This window comes from Antedon mediterranea, chromosome 11 (genome assembly GCF_964355755.1).
Source record: "Antedon mediterranea chromosome 11, ecAntMedi1.1, whole genome shotgun sequence".
NCBI classification, from domain to species: domain Eukaryota; kingdom Metazoa; phylum Echinodermata; class Crinoidea; order Comatulida; family Antedonidae; genus Antedon; species Antedon mediterranea.
In genome coordinates, this window is record NC_092680.1 from 5185789 (window position 1) to 5209796 (window position 24008).

Here is a 24008-nt window from a genome sequence, read left to right on the forward strand (position 1 = left end):
CAGTGTTTTTTTGGAAAACAAAACATAAATTGTTTTACAGTACAGTACTACCCCAATAAAGGGACATAGAAACTAACACGGTTTCCTCTATAAATAATGGTGTCCACTGAATATGGGTTGGCCATGTTGAAACATTATTTCCCCCCCACGGGAAAGTACCGTACCTCTTAATAGCTGGGATTTCACCTGAAGGGGTGTGGGGGGGGGGGCGACGAAGACATTTCTTAGGTTATTGGGTGTACCAAAGGGGTATAAGAACACAAACGTGTAGTACAGTGCCGTAGTTATTCTGCTAAATTTGTTCTTTAATTTCAAGCAAACTGCAGCGGTCGGACGAATAACAACACCTACAAATTTTGGTTTTAACATTTGTAATCATCAGGAATAATAATTATACCCCAAGGGTTATTAGCATCTCATCGGTCCCTAATTATATTTTTCTTCCATATATTGTTTTACAAGGTATCTCTGTATGAAAACGTTGAGTGAAGCGTTGCGTTGCAGAAGTCATTTTTCCAATATCAATATTTGTCCAGATCCGTATCATATGGAAATCACGTATATACTTGTGTATGGTGTCCGTATCATGTAAGCTTAGTTTATGGTCTATGATAAATAGGAGAAGCATAAGAAACATGTGTGATGCTGTATCACGATATTTCACTATGGTATGTACAGAGTTACAGTGCCGCTAATCGGTTGTAGCTGGGCGACCACGGGAAAACATATTACGTCTCCCACCCCGAAGCTTACGCTGTGCAGTTTACAGTGTTCATCAGGTATACTTAGGTTTCGCAATTGAGGAACAGTTATGAAATTAGTGATATGACAGTACTCGACATGTTGCCCGTTGGGAAAATACATCTTTTCTGGATAATATTACCGATTGCATTTCTCGTTCTGTCTGAATTTGTAAGGGGACCCTTACAATTTCAATAATGAAACCAATGTAACAACTTTACGCGGAGAATGAAGGGTGGAACCTGCGCAGAGCATAATCGTGAAACCTCTGTCTACACTATCAAACTTGTTTGACAAAAAAAGTGTGATGTGCCCAATATGGTAGCGATATGCCCAAATATGGTAGTAATATGACATCATGTCCATCATGGGCACATCATATTTTTTTGTCACATAAAGTTTGATAGCGTAGACAGAGCTTTACAGGAAACCGTTTTATATTTTCCTTTGTTTTTGGACTACATTCTTGACAATTTCTTTTTTTCGCGTTCCTAAATATTCGAGAATTTATTTTCTGAAGATTCTAAACGTCTTCGCTCAATTTTCGCTGACAATAAGTGTTTTCCTTATTTTAATGATTTTGGTATTTCTATTTGTCCCTTTGTTACTTGGTCATTTTGATCGGTCTATACGTGTTTTCCACCGTATTCCACATTTACCGAGCTTGACCAACGGTTCAAGATGACCTCAAATAAGGTTATTATGGGCGATAGACCAAGAATCAATAGATACATGCAATACATAATGGATTGCAGTTTGATGAGGGCGGTTTTGATGAAAACTTTCGACATGATTATAAATATTACTTTAAAATTACTTTATTCACATGAATACATACACATAATAAAAAATAAGAAATGATTTAGAAAAGAAAATTTATTATTTATAAATCCTATTCTGTATGATAAATGCCGCTAGATAACTAGAAAATACCCAACTTTTTAATAATGTAAATACAGTCCTGTATGTTTTATGTAATAACATAGATTACTAATAATACACTATGGTGATAGTAACGAGATATATAATACATATACAGTATTATTATTATCTCCATAATTCAGAGTGGGAGTCTAATATCCCAATGATTGGCTGATGTTGTGAATATAAAGTTAAATACAGGCAACCCAATATTATTCATTATATTTCAGTAAGAATAAAATAAGTGTCGGTTATCCGTTTGATATAATTATCATGAATAATTTTACATACATTTATGTCTGTGATAATGTTTGAGCCTTAATAGGAAGTAATGCGCATGCTCTGTTGTTGTACCGTCTGCTGTGCAATCGAGAGGTATTTTGAAGGACGCAATAAGACAAGTTCCCATTAGTCGTCAAGCAAAACAGACATCTGAATTGTCAATATTTCACCAACACGAGACACTGATTATCAAACCCAATACCAAACACATATCATTTCTTAGCTAATTACCGACGTGCATTTTAAACTAACTAGTTGACCTTATATGAAGTAGATTGGAATATCAGCGTGCATACATTTTGGTAAGACGCTTACGACTTCATTTGTTTTAAAGAGTAGAATATTAGAATATATGTGATGATCCAAATATGCCCTGTCGTGCCATACCGCAAATCATACTCAGATCGTGTTTTTGTCAATTAAGCCTGCTTTGTAATACAGGGGATCCAATGGCCGTATTCACTATTTACACTTAGGCTAAGGGAGACACTTACCCTTAAAATTTAAAAAAATCTCCTTTCTAAGTGAATACAATTTAAGGGAAATACTTAAATATGTATTTAGTTAAGTGAAATACTTAATATTTAAGGGAAATATCTCACTTAAGTCACTTAGGATTCTGAAACAAGTATACGTTTAATGTCCCATTTGCATTACATTTAAAAAAAATAGTGGGGTCACGAGTCGACCCCCTTTGATCCACGCCTATACATACGACTTTGTTTCACTACACAGAGTTCTTTCATGATATTTCCTTCTGAAACAAACTCACAAATATGGATTTAGAGTCTTTAACACTTTCTACGTGCATTATTACATTAACACTTTTGGTTAGACATAGATTGGCTCAAGTGGAACAAATCTTATCGATCCGAATATTATGTAAGCAGCTAAAGACGCATTAAAGACGAAATATATAAATATTTACGCAAATCGGGGTGATTTAGATAAAGTGTGAGTTGTTTAGTAGATGGTGAATCAATGGTCATTGTATGTCATTCCAATATTTCATTTAATTAAATTCAAGTTTTACTTATTTATAATTTACTTTAAAAAGACAATGTCTTGGAAATATATTTCACACAGTCACACAGTAGTTATTAGTCTGGGTTCTAGACGGAGTTTTGACGTAACATTAGTAAAAAGATAAATATTTTTGCACATATGGCGTTTCATACTTCTTGAGCTTGTAAACTTGTATTTCAGGCAAACATCGAAAAGGCTTTAAATAACTCTACAGACTTGGAGCAAGTCTAAGTAGTTATATATCTATATATTCTACTCAATTTTTAAATTTTAGTTACTATACATCATGATTTTATATGTTATATTTTATGGCCGATTGTAAAATTTGGTAAGTGAATATGGCGACGCGTGATTTCGGCCTAGGTTCAAATATCGCGCTATGTTGCTTAAAGAGGTGACGCAACATGTGATTTGACTAATGACAAGCGATGGATTATTATAACTGTCGCTTATCATTGGTCAACCCGCTTGTTATACGTCCTTGCACCTCTAGTGTGGGAACCAAGCTTTAACGCGTTTTTGTCTAATGCGTCTGCAAAAACAGAGATCACTCCAAACTTGGTGTAATTACAATCTTAACGGCCATCCTGTGCAATCGAGGGTCAATCCCAAAGTACATTAACTTAATCTGTGTAAAAACATGAATAGAAAATAATCCATATATTATAATGGTATAATGATCTAGCGATTTTAAGTGACAATTAATGAACTGATGACGTTATAAGGCTAATGTTACATGTAGCCTTCATAATCTTCCCACGCTCGATTTCTTAGAATCGATACGTTCCGATGAACCCTGTTTTTAAAAACACTTTTAACTAGGTGGAAGTGTGTGTACACAAATACCATTATTGTATGTTTGAAGTACCATACCAAAATAGACGAGAAAGCTAGTTAGCTTCTTTTATCTATAACTGCGTTCCGAGATTTAACGTTTTGAAATAGCCTAAAGCGTGGTTCCCACTAGCGACGCAACACAAACAATTGACCAATCACAAACGATGGCTTATTCGCTTGTGATTGCTAACGGTCTATAACTTCGCTTGTCATTGGTCAATTCACTTGCGTTGCGTTACGTCCTTGCGTTGCGTCGCTAGTGGGAACCACGCTTTAGACTAGGCTTAATGCCTTGCTTTATAATACATAAAATGTGGTGGTGTGGTAAGCTACGGTATTTATTTGGTGGGATTTCAATTGTGCGATTATACTCAAATGAAGTTCTGCACATGATGATGATGGTGATACAGATACACTGATTAAACATTAATTTTGGAACGTTTTTTTGCTATCAGAGAAAAACTACATTCTACTTTATTGGATCCGATGAAATAAATCGATAGCATTCGAAATGGACGGTATTTAAGTTTCACTCTATTACGAGGTTGAAAGACAGTCGTAGAGGGCAGTAAGATCAGTGAAAAAGTGTGGGAACCACAAATAATCCACAGTTATCGAACAGAGTCTTCTACACACTGTCCAACACGCGCTAAAACGTTGTTCCCACTATAGGACGTAACAACAACGTAGGCAACAACGCAAAGTTAGTTGACCAATGACAGCGACAGTTTGGATGATCCGTCGCGGTTGATTAAATTGCTTGTGATGCGCTTACGTACGTAATTGCGTTGCGATCACGTGTGGGAGATGCAGTGAGCATCTTCCAAGCAAATGCTAATTGGTCTCGGGATTTTACTCTGAAATCCACTGTTTCTTGCCTTCCCGAGTGTTCCTCGCGACAAGTTGAATGTATCGCTACATTAACGCTCATTAACGCCACGATAATCATTGGATATGTTTTCCCTCATTGCAATAGTTGTAATGTGCAACATAATGTATTTCGTGGATATATATCGTCTGCATTCGACACATTCATGTTGTATTAACGCGCTACTATAATCAGCCAGGAATTTGCTAATGGTTAGTGCGTTTTAGCTCTGGTGCTAATTTGTTTTGTTTAATACTTTCCTTCTAATATGTACCGGTAATCCGTACTAATAACTTGCATGGGTTTACCCTGGGTTGTTGCGAGCTCGTTCCCCGCGAGAGTGTGAAACACGTAGTTTATAATTTTCCACCTCAGCGCTCAAACTGAGCGAAAACTTTAGTAAAATGCATGCAGAGGGCGTGCTATTTAATATTTCAGCCCATATTAAAGATGCAGATAACTCGAGCTTTTGAGACTTTTTCCTGGAAATCAATAACTATCTGTTTTATATGGATATGCAAAAGAATTCAGGACGATAACTGCAATAAGGCAAGTAATTATACTTGAAAAATGTTCTGCAATTATAAAACAGAGAATATAGTGAATTCAAAGTTTAAAGTACGATTGGAAAGAAAAAGCACCGGTTATCATACAGCAGGTCTCTGTTTCACTTTAATTGTGACGTCTGGTCAAAAGGCTAATGAAACTTTCGCGCCCCCTGCCCCCTCCACCCATACCTATCTAAATAGTCCTTTATCGACGGTTATTTACAAGAGTTTACATTTTGTATGCTTGGCCTTAATATCGTTTTCCATCACTCTTTTTTGATGATGTTTGTATAAATACCGTAATCTGTTTTCTTTGATAATAACCATACCGAGGGCATCCATTTTCTTGCAATTTTGATACGGTGATAATCCGTAATTATTCTTTAATTAATAATATCAAATATTATGAACGATCGAACCTAATTATTAATACATTCATTTTGAGTAATCATTTGAGTTTCGTATCAAACACATTGACATCTGCCCGAGATATAATCTACGTGATTACTGTATATGTCTGGCTTTGATATCAAGCGAAACGTGAAATCTTTTCCTAGATGTAACCAGATTGTTTAGTCTACATTTCTATAAGGTGGTATGTTATTGTATGGGTTTTATATATATAGTATGTATATTACATACGCGCTATATCGTGTGTTTGCCGCTACCATCTTCTCGGTAACATCAAAGCAAAATACCCATAAAATATAACACCCTATAGACCGTAATGCAGGTGCACAAATTCTATTGTGGTTGTTGTGGACAAATTACATATCACGTTGGCGCATAATACTTTTTCCGCTTCCAAATAATTATAAGTTTGCGTTACATTTTGAAATTTTTGACGTTACAGTTGGTCGGAATATATAGTACCTTAGTCCATTTTTCCTCCACGATTAGTCCATATGTCGTTTTATCAACATTTTATTTTCCGTAGAGCGTGCGTATTACCAATATACTGCGCATGCCTAGCCTACGTGTTCTAATTTTAGTTGTTCATTCAGAAGCTACCCACACACGCCTCTCTATGAAGGATATCTTACAGTACGGTAGTGTTCCGTTTGTAGGAGTATCATTAATTATTATCAACTCTAATGAAAACAAGATGATTTCCTCTTTATATGGTTATTATGTTGTTTTCAGTTGACGAAACAACAGTTTACATTTGTCGGGTTTGGCGTTCCATAAGAAAACACAACAAATCGAATAATATAACCATTAAAACATCGAATTATAACCATGGACCTATAAATTAGGTCCATGTTATAACTAAGTACAGTGGATATGTCATAATTAAGCGATTTTTGGAACTAAATAATTATAAATTAATCTTACTGATTGAATTTTCTAGACAAACCAAATCCAAATATGCATGAAAGCTACGGGGGTTATATTACGTTGCGTCAAAGAATACCGTTTACGTGATAGTGTGATGTGAATTTAGGTAAATGGTTTGGAAGATATCTGTTAAGGAAACGTCGTTCGTGATTTCAACTGTTAAAACAACCAATAAACAATGTGAGACAATTACTATTGTCTCTTAACCGAATTATATCACTTTAACGTGATATAATTTCAGACTAGATTGCAAAATCCAACTTGAAATTCCATGAAATAATTGTGATTAACTGTTAATGATTTGTCAAGTCCGTAGTCAGGATTTTACAGGGGGTGCTTTTTCATTAAAAAAAAGGGAAAAATTATCATAAACTTGGTCTCTCTAGTTTGGGAAAAGGAGTCGTTCCAATTTTAGAACTCTGGACAAAACGAATTTTTTTTTGCAAAATTTGTAGGCCTAGCAATAATAGAAGAAATTATATCAATATAAATGTTGTGATTTGTTTTAGATGTCGTCGGAAAGCTAGTGACAGATAAAATGCTCTTTGTTCGTTGCGCTATTTGGTCATTTGGAGCTTAGCGACAGCAGTCAGACGATCAGGGATTTTTTCGCGTACCTGGCGTCACGGAAGCATAGTTGTAGTGAACTTTTTTTCAATTCCGCCATACCTTACGATTTTAATGAGTTAATAATAGTCGTCATCAATCAAATTGAATAAAAGGCAATCATAATTATATCGTGACCGCTGGTTTGAAGATTACTTGATTTGATTTGTAATCAGTTATTTATTAGTTTGATTTAACAAAGCATAGAGACGCATACACTAGTCTTGAGTGATGCATCCTTTAGAGGGAGGGGTGGTGCAGGTCATAGGGCCTAAATATTTGTAAAAGTATTACTTTATAGCCTAATGTTCTATCTTTTGTATTGCATTTAACGAGAGGTAGAATTCCGCACCCCCACCCCCTTGTGTTCCATGTCATTTTGATGACCCACACCGTGGAATAGAATACACATCAGACATAATGTGTAACCTAGGTAATATACTGCTCCAATAATTATTCAATATTAATAATATTTGTTTCATAAAAAAAAATACCCCAAAGGCTATAAATTGTACTTTGTGTTTCATGTTGGTTTTCAGCTTACGTTGCTGTGCATTATAGGCCTAATGTTCATTTTTAAAACCATTTCAGGCTTATCTGTTTCTTAATATTTCTCTCATTTGATTTTCAGAATAATTGAAAGACAAACAGCAATTACCCGGATTGATAATTTGACATTGAGAGCGTTTCCTCGTCTTCAAGTATTGTAAGTAAACGCGTTTTACGATAAGTAAACGAATTTTACTATATTTTCTCGGAGTGGTTTGGTTTATCCCATTCAATATTCTCAATAATTCAAACCCATAGATATAATATATTATAGTTAAGCTTTGTCTACACTATCAAACTAGTTTGACAAAAAAAGAGTGATGTGCCCAAATATGGTAGTGATATACCAAAATATAGTGTTATGACATCATCATGTCCATATAGGCATATCATAATTTTTTTGTCGCATAAAGTTTTATAGTGTAGACAGAGGTTTAGTATTCATTTCCTACGGTGGTGGATTTGACTGAATTTATATTTCTTTGCTAATAATCTATAACCATACAGAACCCCCATTGAAAACAATCCTTGGTTATTCCGGGAAATCGTCTTTAAATGCATTTTCAATGTCATCAGCTTAGAAATAATGAATGTGTTATGTATTTTCTAAATAATTTCAATCAATAAGTCAATCAATAGACCCAACAAATTGTAAACCTATTCAATTTGTTTAAATACCTTCGGATAATACATACATTACAAAATAACAACAATTTATTCTGATCTGTACTCAATCATTAGCATATGTCGTTGCTTGTTACATTAATTAAACTTTAGCCTTTGGTTCTAATTAGGAGTAAATCAAAATTCTTGCTGTAACAAGTCAATTAACAACATGTCAAGTGATTCAAATAATCACTTAAGCACTACGAACGTCAATGTAATTAATTAACGTGCTCATTTGCTTCTAAGAAGCACTAATTAACTCCAACATCCCCAAGAAATATGTTTGTGTCTGATGCACGACAGGTCGAGTACTGATGTATGTAAGCCTTTTTAGGTTTTGTATTGTATGTAGACATTCACAGTAAGATTTTAACATTTTTGTAATTCCATTAAATCAGTTTCTTCTATTTCTTTAAACTCAAACATATTACTTGTTTCTGTTTTGATTTGATTTATTTGCATCTCATTAAAAACATACAAAATGTATATATATATATATCAATTAAAAGAAAAAAAAAGAGATGGATAGCCCATGACAGTTCCGATGTGGGACTTATTTCCAATGGGGTCCTCTAGACGTAGAAGAACACATTTTGTTTGAAATTGATTATGCATCTAAAATATTTCTTTATTTCAATTACATCCAAACGACGATCCCAAAATAATATAACATTCTATTATGAAAACCACAAAAAAAGACATGAAAAAAAGGTATAGATTTACAAACTTTTAATTTAGAAATTGACAAATTAGTAAAACAAATCAATAGTTTTATAACCATTAGACCACTGTGGCCTTCGTGGTATTTTTTAAAATTTGATTGGATAGCGGCTCTTTAACACCTTAAACAATAGTTTTACATAAATTTAACAGAATTATTAGTATTATTAATTTGATGGTATTTTTACGATACACGTCAATATCATTAAGTTATGTTATGTATGTCGGCCTACAATACATCATTTCATAATGAAATTTTTTTTTTCAATGTACAGAAAACTTGGAGGAAACAACATATCAGAGATTGCACATGATGCATTTGCAGGGAATAAGGAATTAACCACAATGTAAGTACATTTCAGTAAAACTAAATTGATATTAATATTGTTTTTGTTATTGCACACATTATATTATATAAATCCTCGTAAACTGTCGCTTGTCATTGGTCAACCCGCTTGCGTTGAACTTGGTTCCTACTAGAGACTCAAGGCAAGAACGTAAGAAGCGTAAAGCGTGGTTCCCACTAGCGACGCAACACAAGGACGTAACGCAACGCATGTGAATTGACCAATCACAAGCGATGGCTTATTCACTTGTGATTGCTAACTGTCTATAACTTCGCTTGTCATTGGTTAAAACGCTTGCGTTGCGTTTACGTCCTTGCGTTACGTTCTAGTGGGAACCAAGCTTAACGCATGTCATTTTACCAATCAAAACGTAGATCTTAAACTGTCGTTTGTCATTGGTAAACTCGCTTGCGTTACGCTTACGTCCTTGCGTTACTTCCTAGTGTGAACGAAGCTTTAGTTATTGTTATTCTATATAAAATTACAAACCGCCAATCGAGGTTTGACAATGAGTTATCCCTAAATTATAGACGATTTTTTCCTATGAGCTTTGGAATACCTATTTTGAAAAACTGAAAATTCGAAGGGCTGCTGTGATAAATTGTTCATTTATAGTCGATGTGATGCGTTCACCTACCATGATAATTGATATTAAATAAGGTTTATAGTGTTTGATTATTCACACCTCAATTAAGGTCTTGTCAACTATTTAGAATATTTACAAATGAAATCACAACTCCGGTGTGTTTGTTTAGTTGAAGACCGATGACTTTCAGTTTATTGGGCGAAGCGCGAAAATGATATGTTGTTGCCGCCACGCAATCGCATGGGAAAGTTTGTTTTGTAATAGGTAATGGCTGGAAGTCACCTGTATAATGATGAATTAATCAAATACTGTAATACTATTCAAATATAAATGAAATGCGTAAATATGAAACCAAAACAACTTCTCGTAATAAGTTAGAGGCCTATGGAAAATATATTCGTTATAGGCCTACTTTAATCCATCGTACCGTACTAGGCCTATACAAATAAATTATAACAAATTGTTCAAAACAAAAACAGAAACGTCGTCGAAACCGTTGGTTTATGCGCATGCGTATATTTATACTGTATCTCAGAAACACCCTACGTAACTATGATTTTTGTTTTCACTCCACAGAGAACTAGACCAAAATGGATTCCAATATTTACCATGGCAACCATTTGCGTATTTGTTCAAACTGAAGAAATTGTAAGTTTCACTTGTTGTTCTAATGAACGAGAAATATTTTCCAAATTCAAATTAAAAAGTGTATTGTACTGACTATAAACAGTACGCCATTAGTGGTGGAAAACAGTTTTATGTTATACTTATCTTAAGAATACGAGATATATGAATGGAAGCCATAGACTGGCAGAAGAATTTTAGGCTGCGCTCAACACAACAATTAACGTGCGTAGTATTAATCATAATTCAGTCCAATCCATGTCGGAAGTTTTTTACTATTTCATTTTACTTGTATAATTGGCTTATTATTGGTACTTTTCTTTTTGTTTTTATATTTTAAATTGTAAATGAACGTGTGCCACTGATACAAAAGCGTTTGTTCAATAAAGTTTATCGTTTATCGTTTACTACAACCGTAAAGCTTGGTCACGACGCGACGGATCATCCGAACTGTCGCTTGTGAATGGCCAACTTACTTGCGTTGAGCCCACGTCGTCGTTGCGTTGGCTATTTCGTTGCGTTACAAAAGTAGGAACGAAACTTCCAGCATCTGTCGTTCGACAGAATCCTAACATTCCTACGGATTTGAAGTGCACGTGGTGGAAAGAGCGGTTCGTGTGGAACGCATCTGAGCGCGCATAAGTGTGAAATTGCGATTTTACAGTATCAAGCCATGGATTGGTTTGCTTACAGCTTTTGGTGGTAAAGGCAATATTCTGAAGAAGTAAGATAGGTTATATAGATGGTTAGGTTATTTTTGGTCCATCACCAATGCGGACACACTTTTCCATAAGATTTGAATGGCCCTTATTAGGCCCAGTAATTACTATACTTTTTACGAAGAGCAACTCAAGCATTAAGTTACTGATTGATCATGCTTCATTATCAAACCACGATCAACACATGTTCACTTGACTGGGCCTCATAATACACTTGTTATGTCTTGTTATTCCGTATGTTACCGTATTGTTTTATTGACGTTGTTAGAACAAACATCTAATAATGCTACGTTTTGTAGACAGAGTCTTAATTCATAAATCTGTTTACAGAACACTCTTTGATTACCACGTTTGACGTTCACAGAGGTCGTATCCTGCTGTACTCTGCCCACCTTCGCGACGCGACGCAATTTGCATGCGTGTTGCGTCATAAACATTCGACCCAAAGACATGGAGCACCAAACGCTGACATGTTGTGACTATCATTACATTACTGACGTATGTACGTTAATCACATCCAATAATTAAATCATCGTGTTGAGATTGTCTTGAATTATCTTCTTTTTTTGTACATTTAATAACCAAAGTTAGGGGTTGTATTACAATCTACGTATAACATGATGGAGTTATTTTTTCACAACGTGAGTTTGAATTGAGTCTGAAATGAAGTGCAACAATTGAACTAAACTAATTAATTATACTACAATTAGGCCTATTCTATCAAATAAAGATGAAAGTGTGAAATATACCGTTAACGACTCGGCACCCTTTTAGGAAAATATTTCACTTTTCCGCTAAATTATCGAAAAACAATGTGCTAAACAATGTTAGCAGTTTGAGCGTGTGATGGCATAATTCTAAGCACGGAATGTGCCTGCGGTATACCGAAGTGACAGACTGCGAGAAACCCCAGTTAGACGGCTCAGTGTATGTTTAAATTATTAGCCTAATCATGGTCAAACTTTGAGGACGCGTGTTGCGTCTCTAATGTGGGCTTATTTTTTTCTCGAAAAACTCAAATATAGTTATGACACGCCATGTATGCCAAAATTGTGTCGGTAGGAATATTAATTAAATCGTCGTCTAGAACCTAAACTTATCGTGTGTGCCGTAGATGTTTTGACTGAAACAAACAATGAAATAGTGTAACCTACTTATTTCTTAGGCAAGCATGTAGACCTATATTTATTTCTATACATTGACCCAAATACAACAATTTCTCATTTAAAGTCAAATATTATTTTCCATTATCATAAAGCAACAATTTAGTAAGATCATTTGTTTTGTTTAAGTTAAGTCCCCTATATTTTTCTTTGATACTCCTTTGGCTTATTGCTAATAATATTCAATGAGGGCGCTGTCAATATTCTTAATTTATAATACTGTTTTCTAAAAAATTGTTAAGCTCTGTCTACACTATCTAATTTTATGGGACAAAAAATGTGATGTGCCCATATATGGACATGATGATGTCATATCACTACCATATTAGGCATATCAGTACCATATTTGGGGACATCACAAAACCTTTAGCGTTTGTATGGAGGAAGATGGCAAACTGTTAATGTTGATGTTTAAGACCGGTTATAATTTTCTGAATAATATACAGTATATCTATGCATACAGTAGCATTTAAAAAAGACATTTCTTAAAGACTTTACTTCTATACTTTATCACAGTACTAAGGACGATTCTATTGGCCAAATGGGTGTCTTTTACTGTTACGTTTATCCCAACGTATACACGACGCGTATGTTGAGAGTTTAAGCGTGCCATAGCCACAAGGGACCGTTTACACGTTGTGTTAAATGCCCAAGTAGCCTACTGTTAACATTTCATCCGCTTTTAGTGTAAATTCAACATGTCATTTTATTTCCCAGTCTAAACTACTTTTGTTAGCTGTGGATTTGTTCTAAGACCTTTGATCTCAGTAATTGTGTAAAATTGTCGCTAGAAACATTAATTTTGTGTATTTTGAAATGTAATCTGGCTCACCTTTGAAAGGAAAATATAGGTCTGGGTTAATAGGAGATTGACCTGTGACTCCACCTTAAGTGTGAACTTCATTACAAATGTATGCGTTACACTATCTAATCTGTCCCAAATGCAACCATACTTCCCTAATTACATATACAATTATAGGAAAGCTCGGAGCTAGGAAAACTCGGAGCTGGGAATGCCCGGAGTTGTGAAAGCCCGGAGTGGGGCAAGAGCAGAACACTCGTATAAGTTAGGTTCCCCTAATCGCGGACGCAATTGACGTACTTTGACCAATCACTTGGCGATGGATCATCCAAAATGTTGTGATTGGCCTACGTTGCAGTTACGTATTTGCGTTACGTCATAGTGGCGTTTGAGTTCACATTACGAAAGTAGGCAGAATGCCTAGCAATCGAATTCTTTAAAAGTCTCATGATACTGACGACATCTTTACTTTATTTACTCTAGTTGATCATTTTAATGTATGCTACAACTTGTCAAATAATTGTATTTCCATTCTGTTTTAAAACAGATAATAAATCATATTTAAAGTAGGTCATATTTGTTTAATAACAACAAATTAATATCGTTATTACGTTATTGTTCTTTTTTGTTCGATTTGCGTAAACATAAACAGTCATTTTACATTTACTTATCTTGTTATTCAGTGTTTGGATTGAGAAAGTGCCGTACCCTCGCACTGTTGATAATAAAGTAAACCAGTGGAATAATAGAATGCACTTTTTATATTTTTTTACGGTGAGGATAGATTAGCTATGAACGTGTTAAGAACTAACGGATGCATTATTGTCAGCTTTAACGATGTTTAGCATGACATCTGTGACAAGCATGCGATTTATTATTCCAAGCTATATATGTAAAGTAGCAATATGCCTCTGAGATTGAAGGTTCTGAATCTATAGTAATAAAGCGTATTCTGTGGAGTTCATGTTACTGAGTATTGACAGGGGAACGCTACATAGTTAATTGTACTAACTTGGGACAAACTTGCACCTTCGACGTTCCATACTATTTATGATTATAAATTGTAAACATTTCACCCCGTGATCACAATTTCTGCGTCTATGTTCTTTTATTTTATACACGTTGTAGCATGGAACAGAGATATATAAAGAGTGGAGTTCGACAAAGATGACATCATCACTGAGTATCGGCAAAGATGACGTCATCATTTCTTAACTACCTTAGAGAATTTATTTTCTGTTTCAATCAAAATAATTATGTCAAAAAATATACTCTTAATTAATTACTCATACCTTGTAAAGTAAACTGTCAATAACAAGAAAAATTCTCAGAAACAATGTAATGTTATCCCGATGACACATAAATAAATATCTAAGATTGTGTCACGTTCTCATTTAAATACAATTAACTGGGGCTGGAGGTTGTCGGTTTGTCAGTAGGTCCCCATTAATTTGGAAATGTGAACGTAAGATATAATTTATGATTGTGGTATTAACAATAAAACATGAACAAATGAAAAACAACATATGACATTAAAAATAAATTTTAAAATGTATGATGATAATACCTAGTGTTGTAAATGAATTGTAGTGTACATCTACTTGATGATTTTGGTGTTAACATTAAAACATCATGGAAAAAATATTTTAAAAAAAGATGGTATGAAATTAAAAATGAATTTAAAAATTCATAATTTTTAATAGGCCTACTGTGTTGTTGAAAAGGAACTGTATGTGTAATTCTAATTAATTTATGAGTACATGGAGGGGCATTCGCGGTTATTTTTCATTTCTTTCTTCGTAAATTTTTACTGCACTCAGTGTCAATATTCACAGTGCATGTAAATCTCAGTCTTATTCATGTTATGTTGCTTTGCATAATATCACTTTTGGCAATTGCACGTCACAAATTTAAGTAGTTTTTACTCCACAAATGGAAAGCTGCAACAGAGCCGTAATTTCCAGACTAAGAATGAACATGAGTCACTGAGGAAATATCTTGTATAGCATTTTGTCTTCTAAATTATCATCACATTTTTGTACTCGGCAAAATAATTAATAATCTTGGAATGCGCGTTTAAGAGATTTTACAGTTTTCTTCAAACCCCGAAGGAATGAAACTCGGTCGCTAAGGAACCTTGCTCGGTTTGATATTTCTTACTTTATTTCGTAACAGATATAACTCTAACCTCGAGATTCTACTAATTAAAGGATATTATTTCATTTGTATTTCTATTCAAAAAGATTTGGGCTATGCTCTATTAGATGAGAATTCACATTGTAAACTTTAGAAGATGATGTCGTCATGTTGTAAGAAAAACGACTCTATGCAAAAGGCTATTGTTACCTTTCGTCAATCAAAGTGATATTTGAAAATGTTTTCCATATTATCAATAAGGAAACAGATGAAAGTCCGGTATAATTTTTCAAAATACTCGAAAAAAGCAATGTATTCATTTTGAGTTGTTTAGGCCTAGTTCCATTAAATTTATAAATAAAAGTACTTCCATGTGTTTTGTTAGCTCGATATTTGGATTGTATTTTTATTATTTATTATAAAAACGTTCAGCCAATTTAAATAATAAAAACCTTGGTATAAAAAGGCCGTTATCTGTTGCACTTAAGGTATACACTATGATTAATTTTTTTCTTAGAAAATGTTACTTTAAAATAACAAAATACGCCTTTTATCATAAGATGGCTGATTTGCGCATGCGCCTAATATGTTCCTTGTCACGATTGTTGTTTAATGGGTGCCTTTCTTAACTGTTGATGAGGACAATCAGATATGTTTTTAACTAATGAATCTAGTCGTTTCAGTAGGTGTTTTAGAATTAAGTAGTGTATGTATTTGAATAATATTATTCGCAATTACATCAAGGACGCATGTAAATAATTTCGTTTTAATCATTAATACATTATGTATTAAAAGTGTGTAAATTTTATCACATTATTAACAAATTGGGTTCGTATCGTTGCTGGATTCTTACTACAATGTCAGAATGAAATCTACAGATTCCAAAGAGGCGTTGATTGATCCATCGGAAGAGGATAAGGGAAAGACTTTTTAGAAAAGCAATAACTTACGGTATAAGTTGATGGTTGTTAATCAATTGGATGCTAAATATCAATTTTTAATTAATAATTATGTCAATGCTTGGAGATAAGATATAAGATTAATAGTCAGATATCATTCCAAACCAACCGATTTTATTAGATAAATTGAAAGGTAATACAACTCTATAATTAAATATTTAAAACATAGAAATGTGTATTTACTGGGTAAAGTTTCAGAGATAAATTCGTAACTACCTGACCAAGTAATTTGTTTCCCAACCTGACGTTAAAATATACTGATCATGCTTACGTATGAGAGAATGCTTGCTCGAAAGCGTTATTATGACGAATTGAAAAATCAGTAAAGTTTCACTTCCGATGTTGTGCAAAATTTACTCTATCCATGATTTCTATGGTTTCTGACTACTTTATATGTACGGAAATGTTCGCATATATTCAGAAGACCAATGTACGTTATGCTATTGTAACAAGCTAGTGTTGTAAATGAAGTAGGCCTACTAATAAATTTAGCTGATTATCAACATTTGTCGTCAGAAGAGTATTGAGGGACATCATTATAACAACCATGTTCATGTAAATCTTTCAGAACACTAGCGGGTAACAATCTTAAATGTGGAGACTGTAATCATCATTGGTTACAAGAGCTGATTCATAAAAATAAAACGAGCAAAGAACTTTTATGTTGGGATGACAAAACAAAGCAACAGATCAAACTGAATGATGTAACATTTGATAAAGATTGCAGTAAGTATGCCTGGCGAGTGTTGTTTTATGTCTATAGATAGGAGCCATCACGTCCCTTTTAAATGCATCAATCTCTCTGTACAATCTTTACTTGCTGCCCGGGTGCCTCCTTACAAATTACGATTTTAGGAAATTTTATTATTTAACAAAATAAATAAATTACGGCAAAACATCTCCTTTGGGACATCCTTGTCAAGATGACGCTTTCCAGTGAAACAAACAAGAGTGAATATAAGATTTAACACTTGTATCGATCCCTATTCAGGGGACACCCATATTTCTTGGAACACTTAGTTGGATCCCGAAGGTGTCCATTTATTAGGGATTCCCATGTATATACTTACTTACTTGTTACTTGTTTGCATAGCTATCCCCATTATTGGGGACATTTCGCCGTCATTGACATTATGTTGACATAGCACAACAATGAGAGACGTTAATTTTGATGAGAAGGTCATGGAACACTAATTAATTTTAAAAACAACTAAAAACCTGGGACCTGTAACCCTTGGTAGGGACCCTGACGGGTACTCTCCCTCTGGGTCAAAGGGATCCCGAAACTCATCGGTGACCAGTCAGATCTGGGGCAGGTGTGACTTTTCTGCAGAATTTTCTAAACCAACTTTCTCTAATGCATTTTTTGATGTAGATTAAGAATCTTTTTGTTGATCGGACTGATATTTTCAAAGATATAAACGTTTACAATCTTGATTTTTTATTCTGCAAAAAGTGACACCTATAGCTCAAATACGACTGGTCTAATACGACTGGTCTAATACGACTTTTGTTCAACTCATCTGCGCCTCTAATTGGTTGTTTATTTTCTGTATTTAGTCTTACCTAATGTATCTGTGTCAACCAACTACGTACGGTTGAATGAAAGTCAACGTACTGAGATAGATTGCACGGCCACCGGATCTCCAACACCTACGATAAAGTGGCTATTAACTCCGAACAATCATTCCATAGTTAATATTACCAATGGAAAAAAGTTAATTGTACATAGTGCCTATCATGACGACAATGGTGAAATATTATGTGAAGCTAGCAACGAAGCCGGCAACGATATTAAGGTTGTCAATCTCACCGTTCAATGTAAGTAACAAAAAATAGTTTTGTGTTATTAAGTTAGGTTTTCGTTTAGAAAATATATTGTTTACATCCATTTTTGTATTTAAACGAATTTTGATATCGGGAGTACAGCGCCCTCTAAATAAATAACAACGCCCTCTACATATAAATTGCGGTAGTGGAATAATCTGGTGTACTAGAATAATTTAGAGAGTTCCTATCGCAAAATATCTCTTGAAAACATGATGAACTTGTCGAATTATTCGCGCGAAAGATTGGAAAAACGATATTTGCAGTCGCGTGCTTAAGTTTACCGACCAACCGACCGACATAGTGAACCGTAGAGTCGCGTTGCACGCGACTAAAAACATAGGCCTACCATAACATGGTGATTTCAAAATGTGGTTCGGTTCATTCAATGATTTGTAATACTACTGAACAATTGTTGAATATTCTTAAGAGAACATAAATTCCGTTAATCTATACTGCACTTTTTGATATTTTCGCCTAATTCCAGCATGGTGTGTTTAGGGTCAACTCTTTGTATTGACATGGCTCAATCGCTAAATACCGTGTATTTAATTTTGTGATTTAGTGTTCCGAGTTTATTGTTTTTTTTACGCTTTCCTTTTTGCTCTCAATACTATTTCCTAACTGCGGCCTCACTGTAAAAATAGCGTTTAGATCTTGAAAATGTATTTTGTACCCACTTGTTCCACCCATTTAGCTTTTAAACACGTAGTTACATTTTTAAACCCTAAACGTCGCTATCATGTTTAGTCAACATGTTTAGGTACGTGTTTAGCGTTGCGTGCATACGATTTTACTGTGGCCTAAAAAGCTCCACGCATGAGCTCCACACATGGCAAATTAAACACGTTTAAAACCTAAACGTGTCTTTATGTTGCTCCACATGTTTAACAATCAACACGTCACTGATGTGGTGAGTTAGATACATACTACATGTTTAGAATGTGTTTAGAACCTAAACATATTTCATATCTAAACATGTTTAAGATCTAACCATGTTTAAGATCTAACACTATTTTTACTACAGATTATAAATTTACATTTTCACTTCAACATTTTCATTTTTCACATTTATTTTTCATCCAGTTTTAACTTGCGCAATCCTTCGATATCCTATCTGTACAGAATAAAAAATGTACATTTGCATTTCTTCACGGTACTGTGCTTTCTAATGCTTGTCTTTCATAATATAATGCTTAACGGTTTATCGTGTACGTTCATTGCCTTCTGATTATAATCGGTCATCAACTGAATAGCATATTGCTCCATGTTAATTTCAAATGAAAGTGATTTTTCTTTTTTATTTAAATAAGAAGACTGTTCAAGATTACTGATTATTGGTAACGTGCAAATAATTTATGTACAAAATCTTTTTATAAGTCACGTACGTCCAAACAGAATTTTCGATATTTTTCGGAACAAATAGAGCAATTCAACGTAATAATATTGTAATTGGCCAATCGGGATTTAGTAAATGATTAACTTGGATGTAGGGTTAATTGAACATAAAATGTAATTGGTTTCAGTTTAGCCACGTCACTTTATATTTGTGTGACGTCACTAAGTACATTATTGAATATTCTGTTTCATCGTTTCTTGATTTTAAACACATTTAAGCATATTCTTTATTTAAAAAAAAACCAATAATATGACGTTAACTGTTTGTATTACCGTCACCAGAAAGGGGCCTTTAAATCTAGGCCTACAGCTCCATAGTTGGAAAGATAAAACGATAACGTTTACTCTGTAACGCGTTTGACGTTGATTTCTATATGTTGGATTGTTGCTATAAACGCGTGGTGAGTTCGTTATTATTCAAAACGCGTTTTCTCTGGGCGCATCACGTACAGTAACTTGAAATGACCTGATAAGTTTCAAAATCCTACAACAGCGCAATTAGTATAGTAATAAGTGCCATGTTTCACGTATTCAATTAAACTGAGGCGTATGTAAATCTAGGTTAACTTTCATATTTTGCTTAAGTGTTTAATAAACCTACGTATTGTATACTCTAATTACTATTTTAGGTTATTAATATTGTCATCAATTACTGTACTGCAAAATGTTGACATTCTTGTTATTTGACAAATATCACTAATTATTATAATGTTCTTGCATTTTATAGTTGCTCCCAAGATCAACGACTTTTACGCAATCCTCGGAGAAGAGATATTCTATAAGACGTTGTTCTTCAATATTTCTGGCATTCCCATGCCGGAAATCGAGATTTTTCATGGTACAGATAAACTAGCTATTGACACGGAGGGGAGCTTTTTAAAACGTGGCGAAAACAATTTCTCACCAACGCTGAATAGCTTTAACGGGTCCGTGCATTTTGTCCGCTGTTCACACGCTAACAATGGCAACTACACGCTGGTCATCAAGAATACGTTTGGATCTGACAAAGCCACGTTATACAACCTAATATTCGTCGGTGATCCAGGTAATGCATTTACTGATGTATATTATGTATATTTACAAGACGATTATGAAGGCGTTTAATTAGTGGAATTTAAACTTAATAAATGCTTAACCTGACAACCAATATACAATTGATTATTAAACAAAATGTGTGGTTGTCGAAGTTTATAAATTGTGATGGTTCGATAATACATGAATGACGCAATGACGATAATTATAATAGGGTTGAAAATGATAATGACTCTGACAATGATGAAGATGATTATGATGATGACAGCATTATTGATTGCCATACTATCCAAAATCATATGAATGGCTTAATAGAGTTGTCAAAAGTTGCTTAAAAATGATAGCGCAGCGCAGTAGGAAATGGGAGTGGTTTTATGTGCGGTGGAGGTTATGTGCGGGGAGGCTGATCGTCTGAATGTTAAAATTAGAGGGTGTTAGGAATTGATGGTTTTGTTTTATTATCGTTAGTGCTTTTGACATCTTGAGTCGTGTACAGTTTTGTCGGTTGTGGGTGGTGGTATCAGTGGTGTGTAGTATAATGTCTTGTTTTGATGTAGTAGTGACTTAAAATTTCTACGAACGTGAACAGTCAAACCAAACATCACATTTGAAACTTTGCTGTGATGGAGAGAAACATTACATGGATACTTGTACAAAATCAAGATAATTTGAATTACGTGCTACACAGAGTGTTATAAAAAACTGACATTCCCCCACTGTTACTTTTCCTGACTTAATTTGACATTAGGCCCAGGTTTTGAACATGTTAACAGCACAGCACAGCAAGTTTTTCCAACAGGATTAACAGGCCCGACAAATTATCCAGTATATGAGACAAAACCCTCTGTACCCATAGTAAGTATGTTTGTGACAGGGTGTAACGAACCACGTGTTGTGATCATTTGCATGACGTGTCCACCTGTGCATGTGTTGTTTGAAAAGCTGACTGTTATATTGTGCGCTTCATTTTTATTCTAACGCTTTATATAAAGGCTGATGCATACAAGAGCAATTCCTCTGCGTTCGTATACGCACTCTAACGCAAGCGCGTCAACACTCATCTACCGTAACTATTATAGCTGGTGTCGGTAGATCTGATGCGCTGCATGGGTAAATTGTCGGTACACGCAAAAAATACATTGAAACGAACTTAAGTAGAATGTGTTTGTTAGTCCAATTGACGCTTTGCTTGTGTGCAGCAGCTTACCAAACGCATATTCTGCGGCGCTCGACACCTCATTGTGCTGTAGTTTGCACCAGCCATTGTTTTTTTTACTGTGATCATCAACTTGTGTTTTTACTTTAATGTTTGGATGAAAATCATTATTACTGGTGTTTTTGTGTTTGTCACTGATTTGATTAGATCCTACAATAAGCCTTCCAAATACTGGTGTTACACCGGTTGCTGTTGTTCCAACTAATGAGACAAATATTATAGTAAGTGAAATTATCAGTCAGCAAGCACAAATACGGTAGAGCCCCTCCTTTCGGGACATCCATTTTAAAGCTTGGTTCCCACTAGGACGCAGCGCAAGGACGTAGACGCAACGCAAGCAAGTTGACCAATCACACGCGACTGTGTGATTAATCCATCGCTTGTGATTGGTCAAATCACTGTGCTTTGCGTTACGTCCTTGCATGAACTTATTGTTGCGTCCAGGTGTCCCCTTAATAGGGGTTCTACTGTGTTATAGGTATATTATACGTTTAAAAAAACTACTTTTAACATAAACTCCGGTACACATTTAGATATTGTATAATAGGCACTATCATTGTATAAATTATCCACGTAGGCCTAATACTGGCTACCACATATCACAACAAAACAGGACATTGGTGGTTTTATATTGCAACTATAACACCTATATCTTTAGTGACTTTATTCTGCTGTTTTTACTTACCTTTTCCTTGCATGTTTATTTTAAACTTGGTTCCCACTCTGCGTCTAGGGCGCGACACAAAACAAAAATTTGACCCAATCACAAGTGACATTTCGGATTATCCTGTGTTGCGTGTACTTATGTCTTTGCGTTGCGCCTTTTAAGCTTGGTTCCTACTAGGACGCAACGCAAGGATGTAAGCCGCAACGCAAGCGAATTCCAATCAAAAGCGATGGATTATTATTCGAACTATCGCTTTTAATTGGTAAATTCGCTTGCGTTTCGGCTTACGTCCTTGCGTTGCGTCCTAGTAGGAACCACGCTTTAGTGTGCGAACTAAGCTTTGTGTTAAGCATGGATTAAACTAAAGTTTTTTAAACGGCTAATTTCTAATTTTTCTTCCTTCCATAATATTCTGTTCTATCATCTGCTTCTTTGTCTGATAGATGCATGATTCCATTATGCTATTTCCTCACTACAGTCAGGGGAAAAATTGCAAAAGGTTAAATATGGTTTAGGTATCAGATAGTCTATATTGTTTTGACATCTGTAACATGACCACAGTCCTGATTTTGCCATTTCCCCTGACTATAAATTAAGTAGCTTCCATGTGTTACACATAATTACATTAACATTTATTTTTATATAATTAATTTAACATAGTTGCCTAACAGATGTTAATTCCTTTGCCAAAACTCTACTACGTGATAAGAAAAGTAGACCTATTTGATTTTTAATGATTTTAATAATTATCATTCTTTATGCATTGGTAAAGTTGATATATTTATACATTTAAATATGTTTTCCATAATCAAAATTATGAAATAAAATCTACACCCAGATTTTTGGATTTTAATAATTATCATTCTTTATGCATTGGTAAAGTTGATATATTTATACATTTAAATATGTTTTCCATAATCAAAATTATGAAATAAAATCTTCACCCAGAATAAGTACCATTAAGTGTCCCAAACTCAGGGAGATGTCTGTCTGCTCTTATCTCACTATAAATGACCCAACATGTAATTTTCCAATTTATAATTTGATTTATTTAAACTTTCCCAGCCATATGTAATAGTGCTAGCTATTATCGCTGCTATAATAGTCTTAGTGGCGTGTTTCATCAAGTTTCGACATAAGAAAAGTCGTCGCCATCATCATGCCTTTGAAAATGGTGAAGTACTGGATCCTTTACGACCACACGCCCCGACATTACCTATGGTGGAAAATCCAAACTATCTTAATGGAATACGTAAGTTCCACATGTACATGTATTCATTTTAACTAAGCATGTTTGGTGTAGAGGCCTATGAAAATGTATATTATATAAGGTCTAATACAAAAACATCAGTAACGTCACTGAATCTAGGTCTTACTTTGATAGTGCTGTTTTACTTTTACTATATACATATATCCATGGTAGGTGGCAG

At 34.5% G+C, this 24008-nt stretch overlaps 1 protein-coding gene across 1 annotated transcript in view; it reads left to right on the forward strand.

Annotated features, from left to right (window-relative positions):
* LOC140062309 (BDNF/NT-3 growth factors receptor-like) overlaps window positions 1-24008 on the forward strand; it is a 55170-nt gene that overhangs the window by 26495 nt on the left and 4667 nt on the right. The window contains exons 2-9 of the mRNA XM_072108466.1: window positions 7799-7873; window positions 9378-9449; window positions 10612-10683; window positions 17007-17164; window positions 17999-18259; window positions 20391-20708; window positions 21444-21550; window positions 23644-23830. Of these exons, the coding sequence (XP_071964567.1) occupies window positions 7799-7873; window positions 9378-9449; window positions 10612-10683; window positions 17007-17164; window positions 17999-18259; window positions 20391-20708; window positions 21444-21550; window positions 23644-23830 (1250 nt within the window). The remainder of the gene's footprint in view (window positions 1-7798; window positions 7874-9377; window positions 9450-10611; window positions 10684-17006; window positions 17165-17998; window positions 18260-20390; window positions 20709-21443; window positions 21551-23643; window positions 23831-24008) is intronic.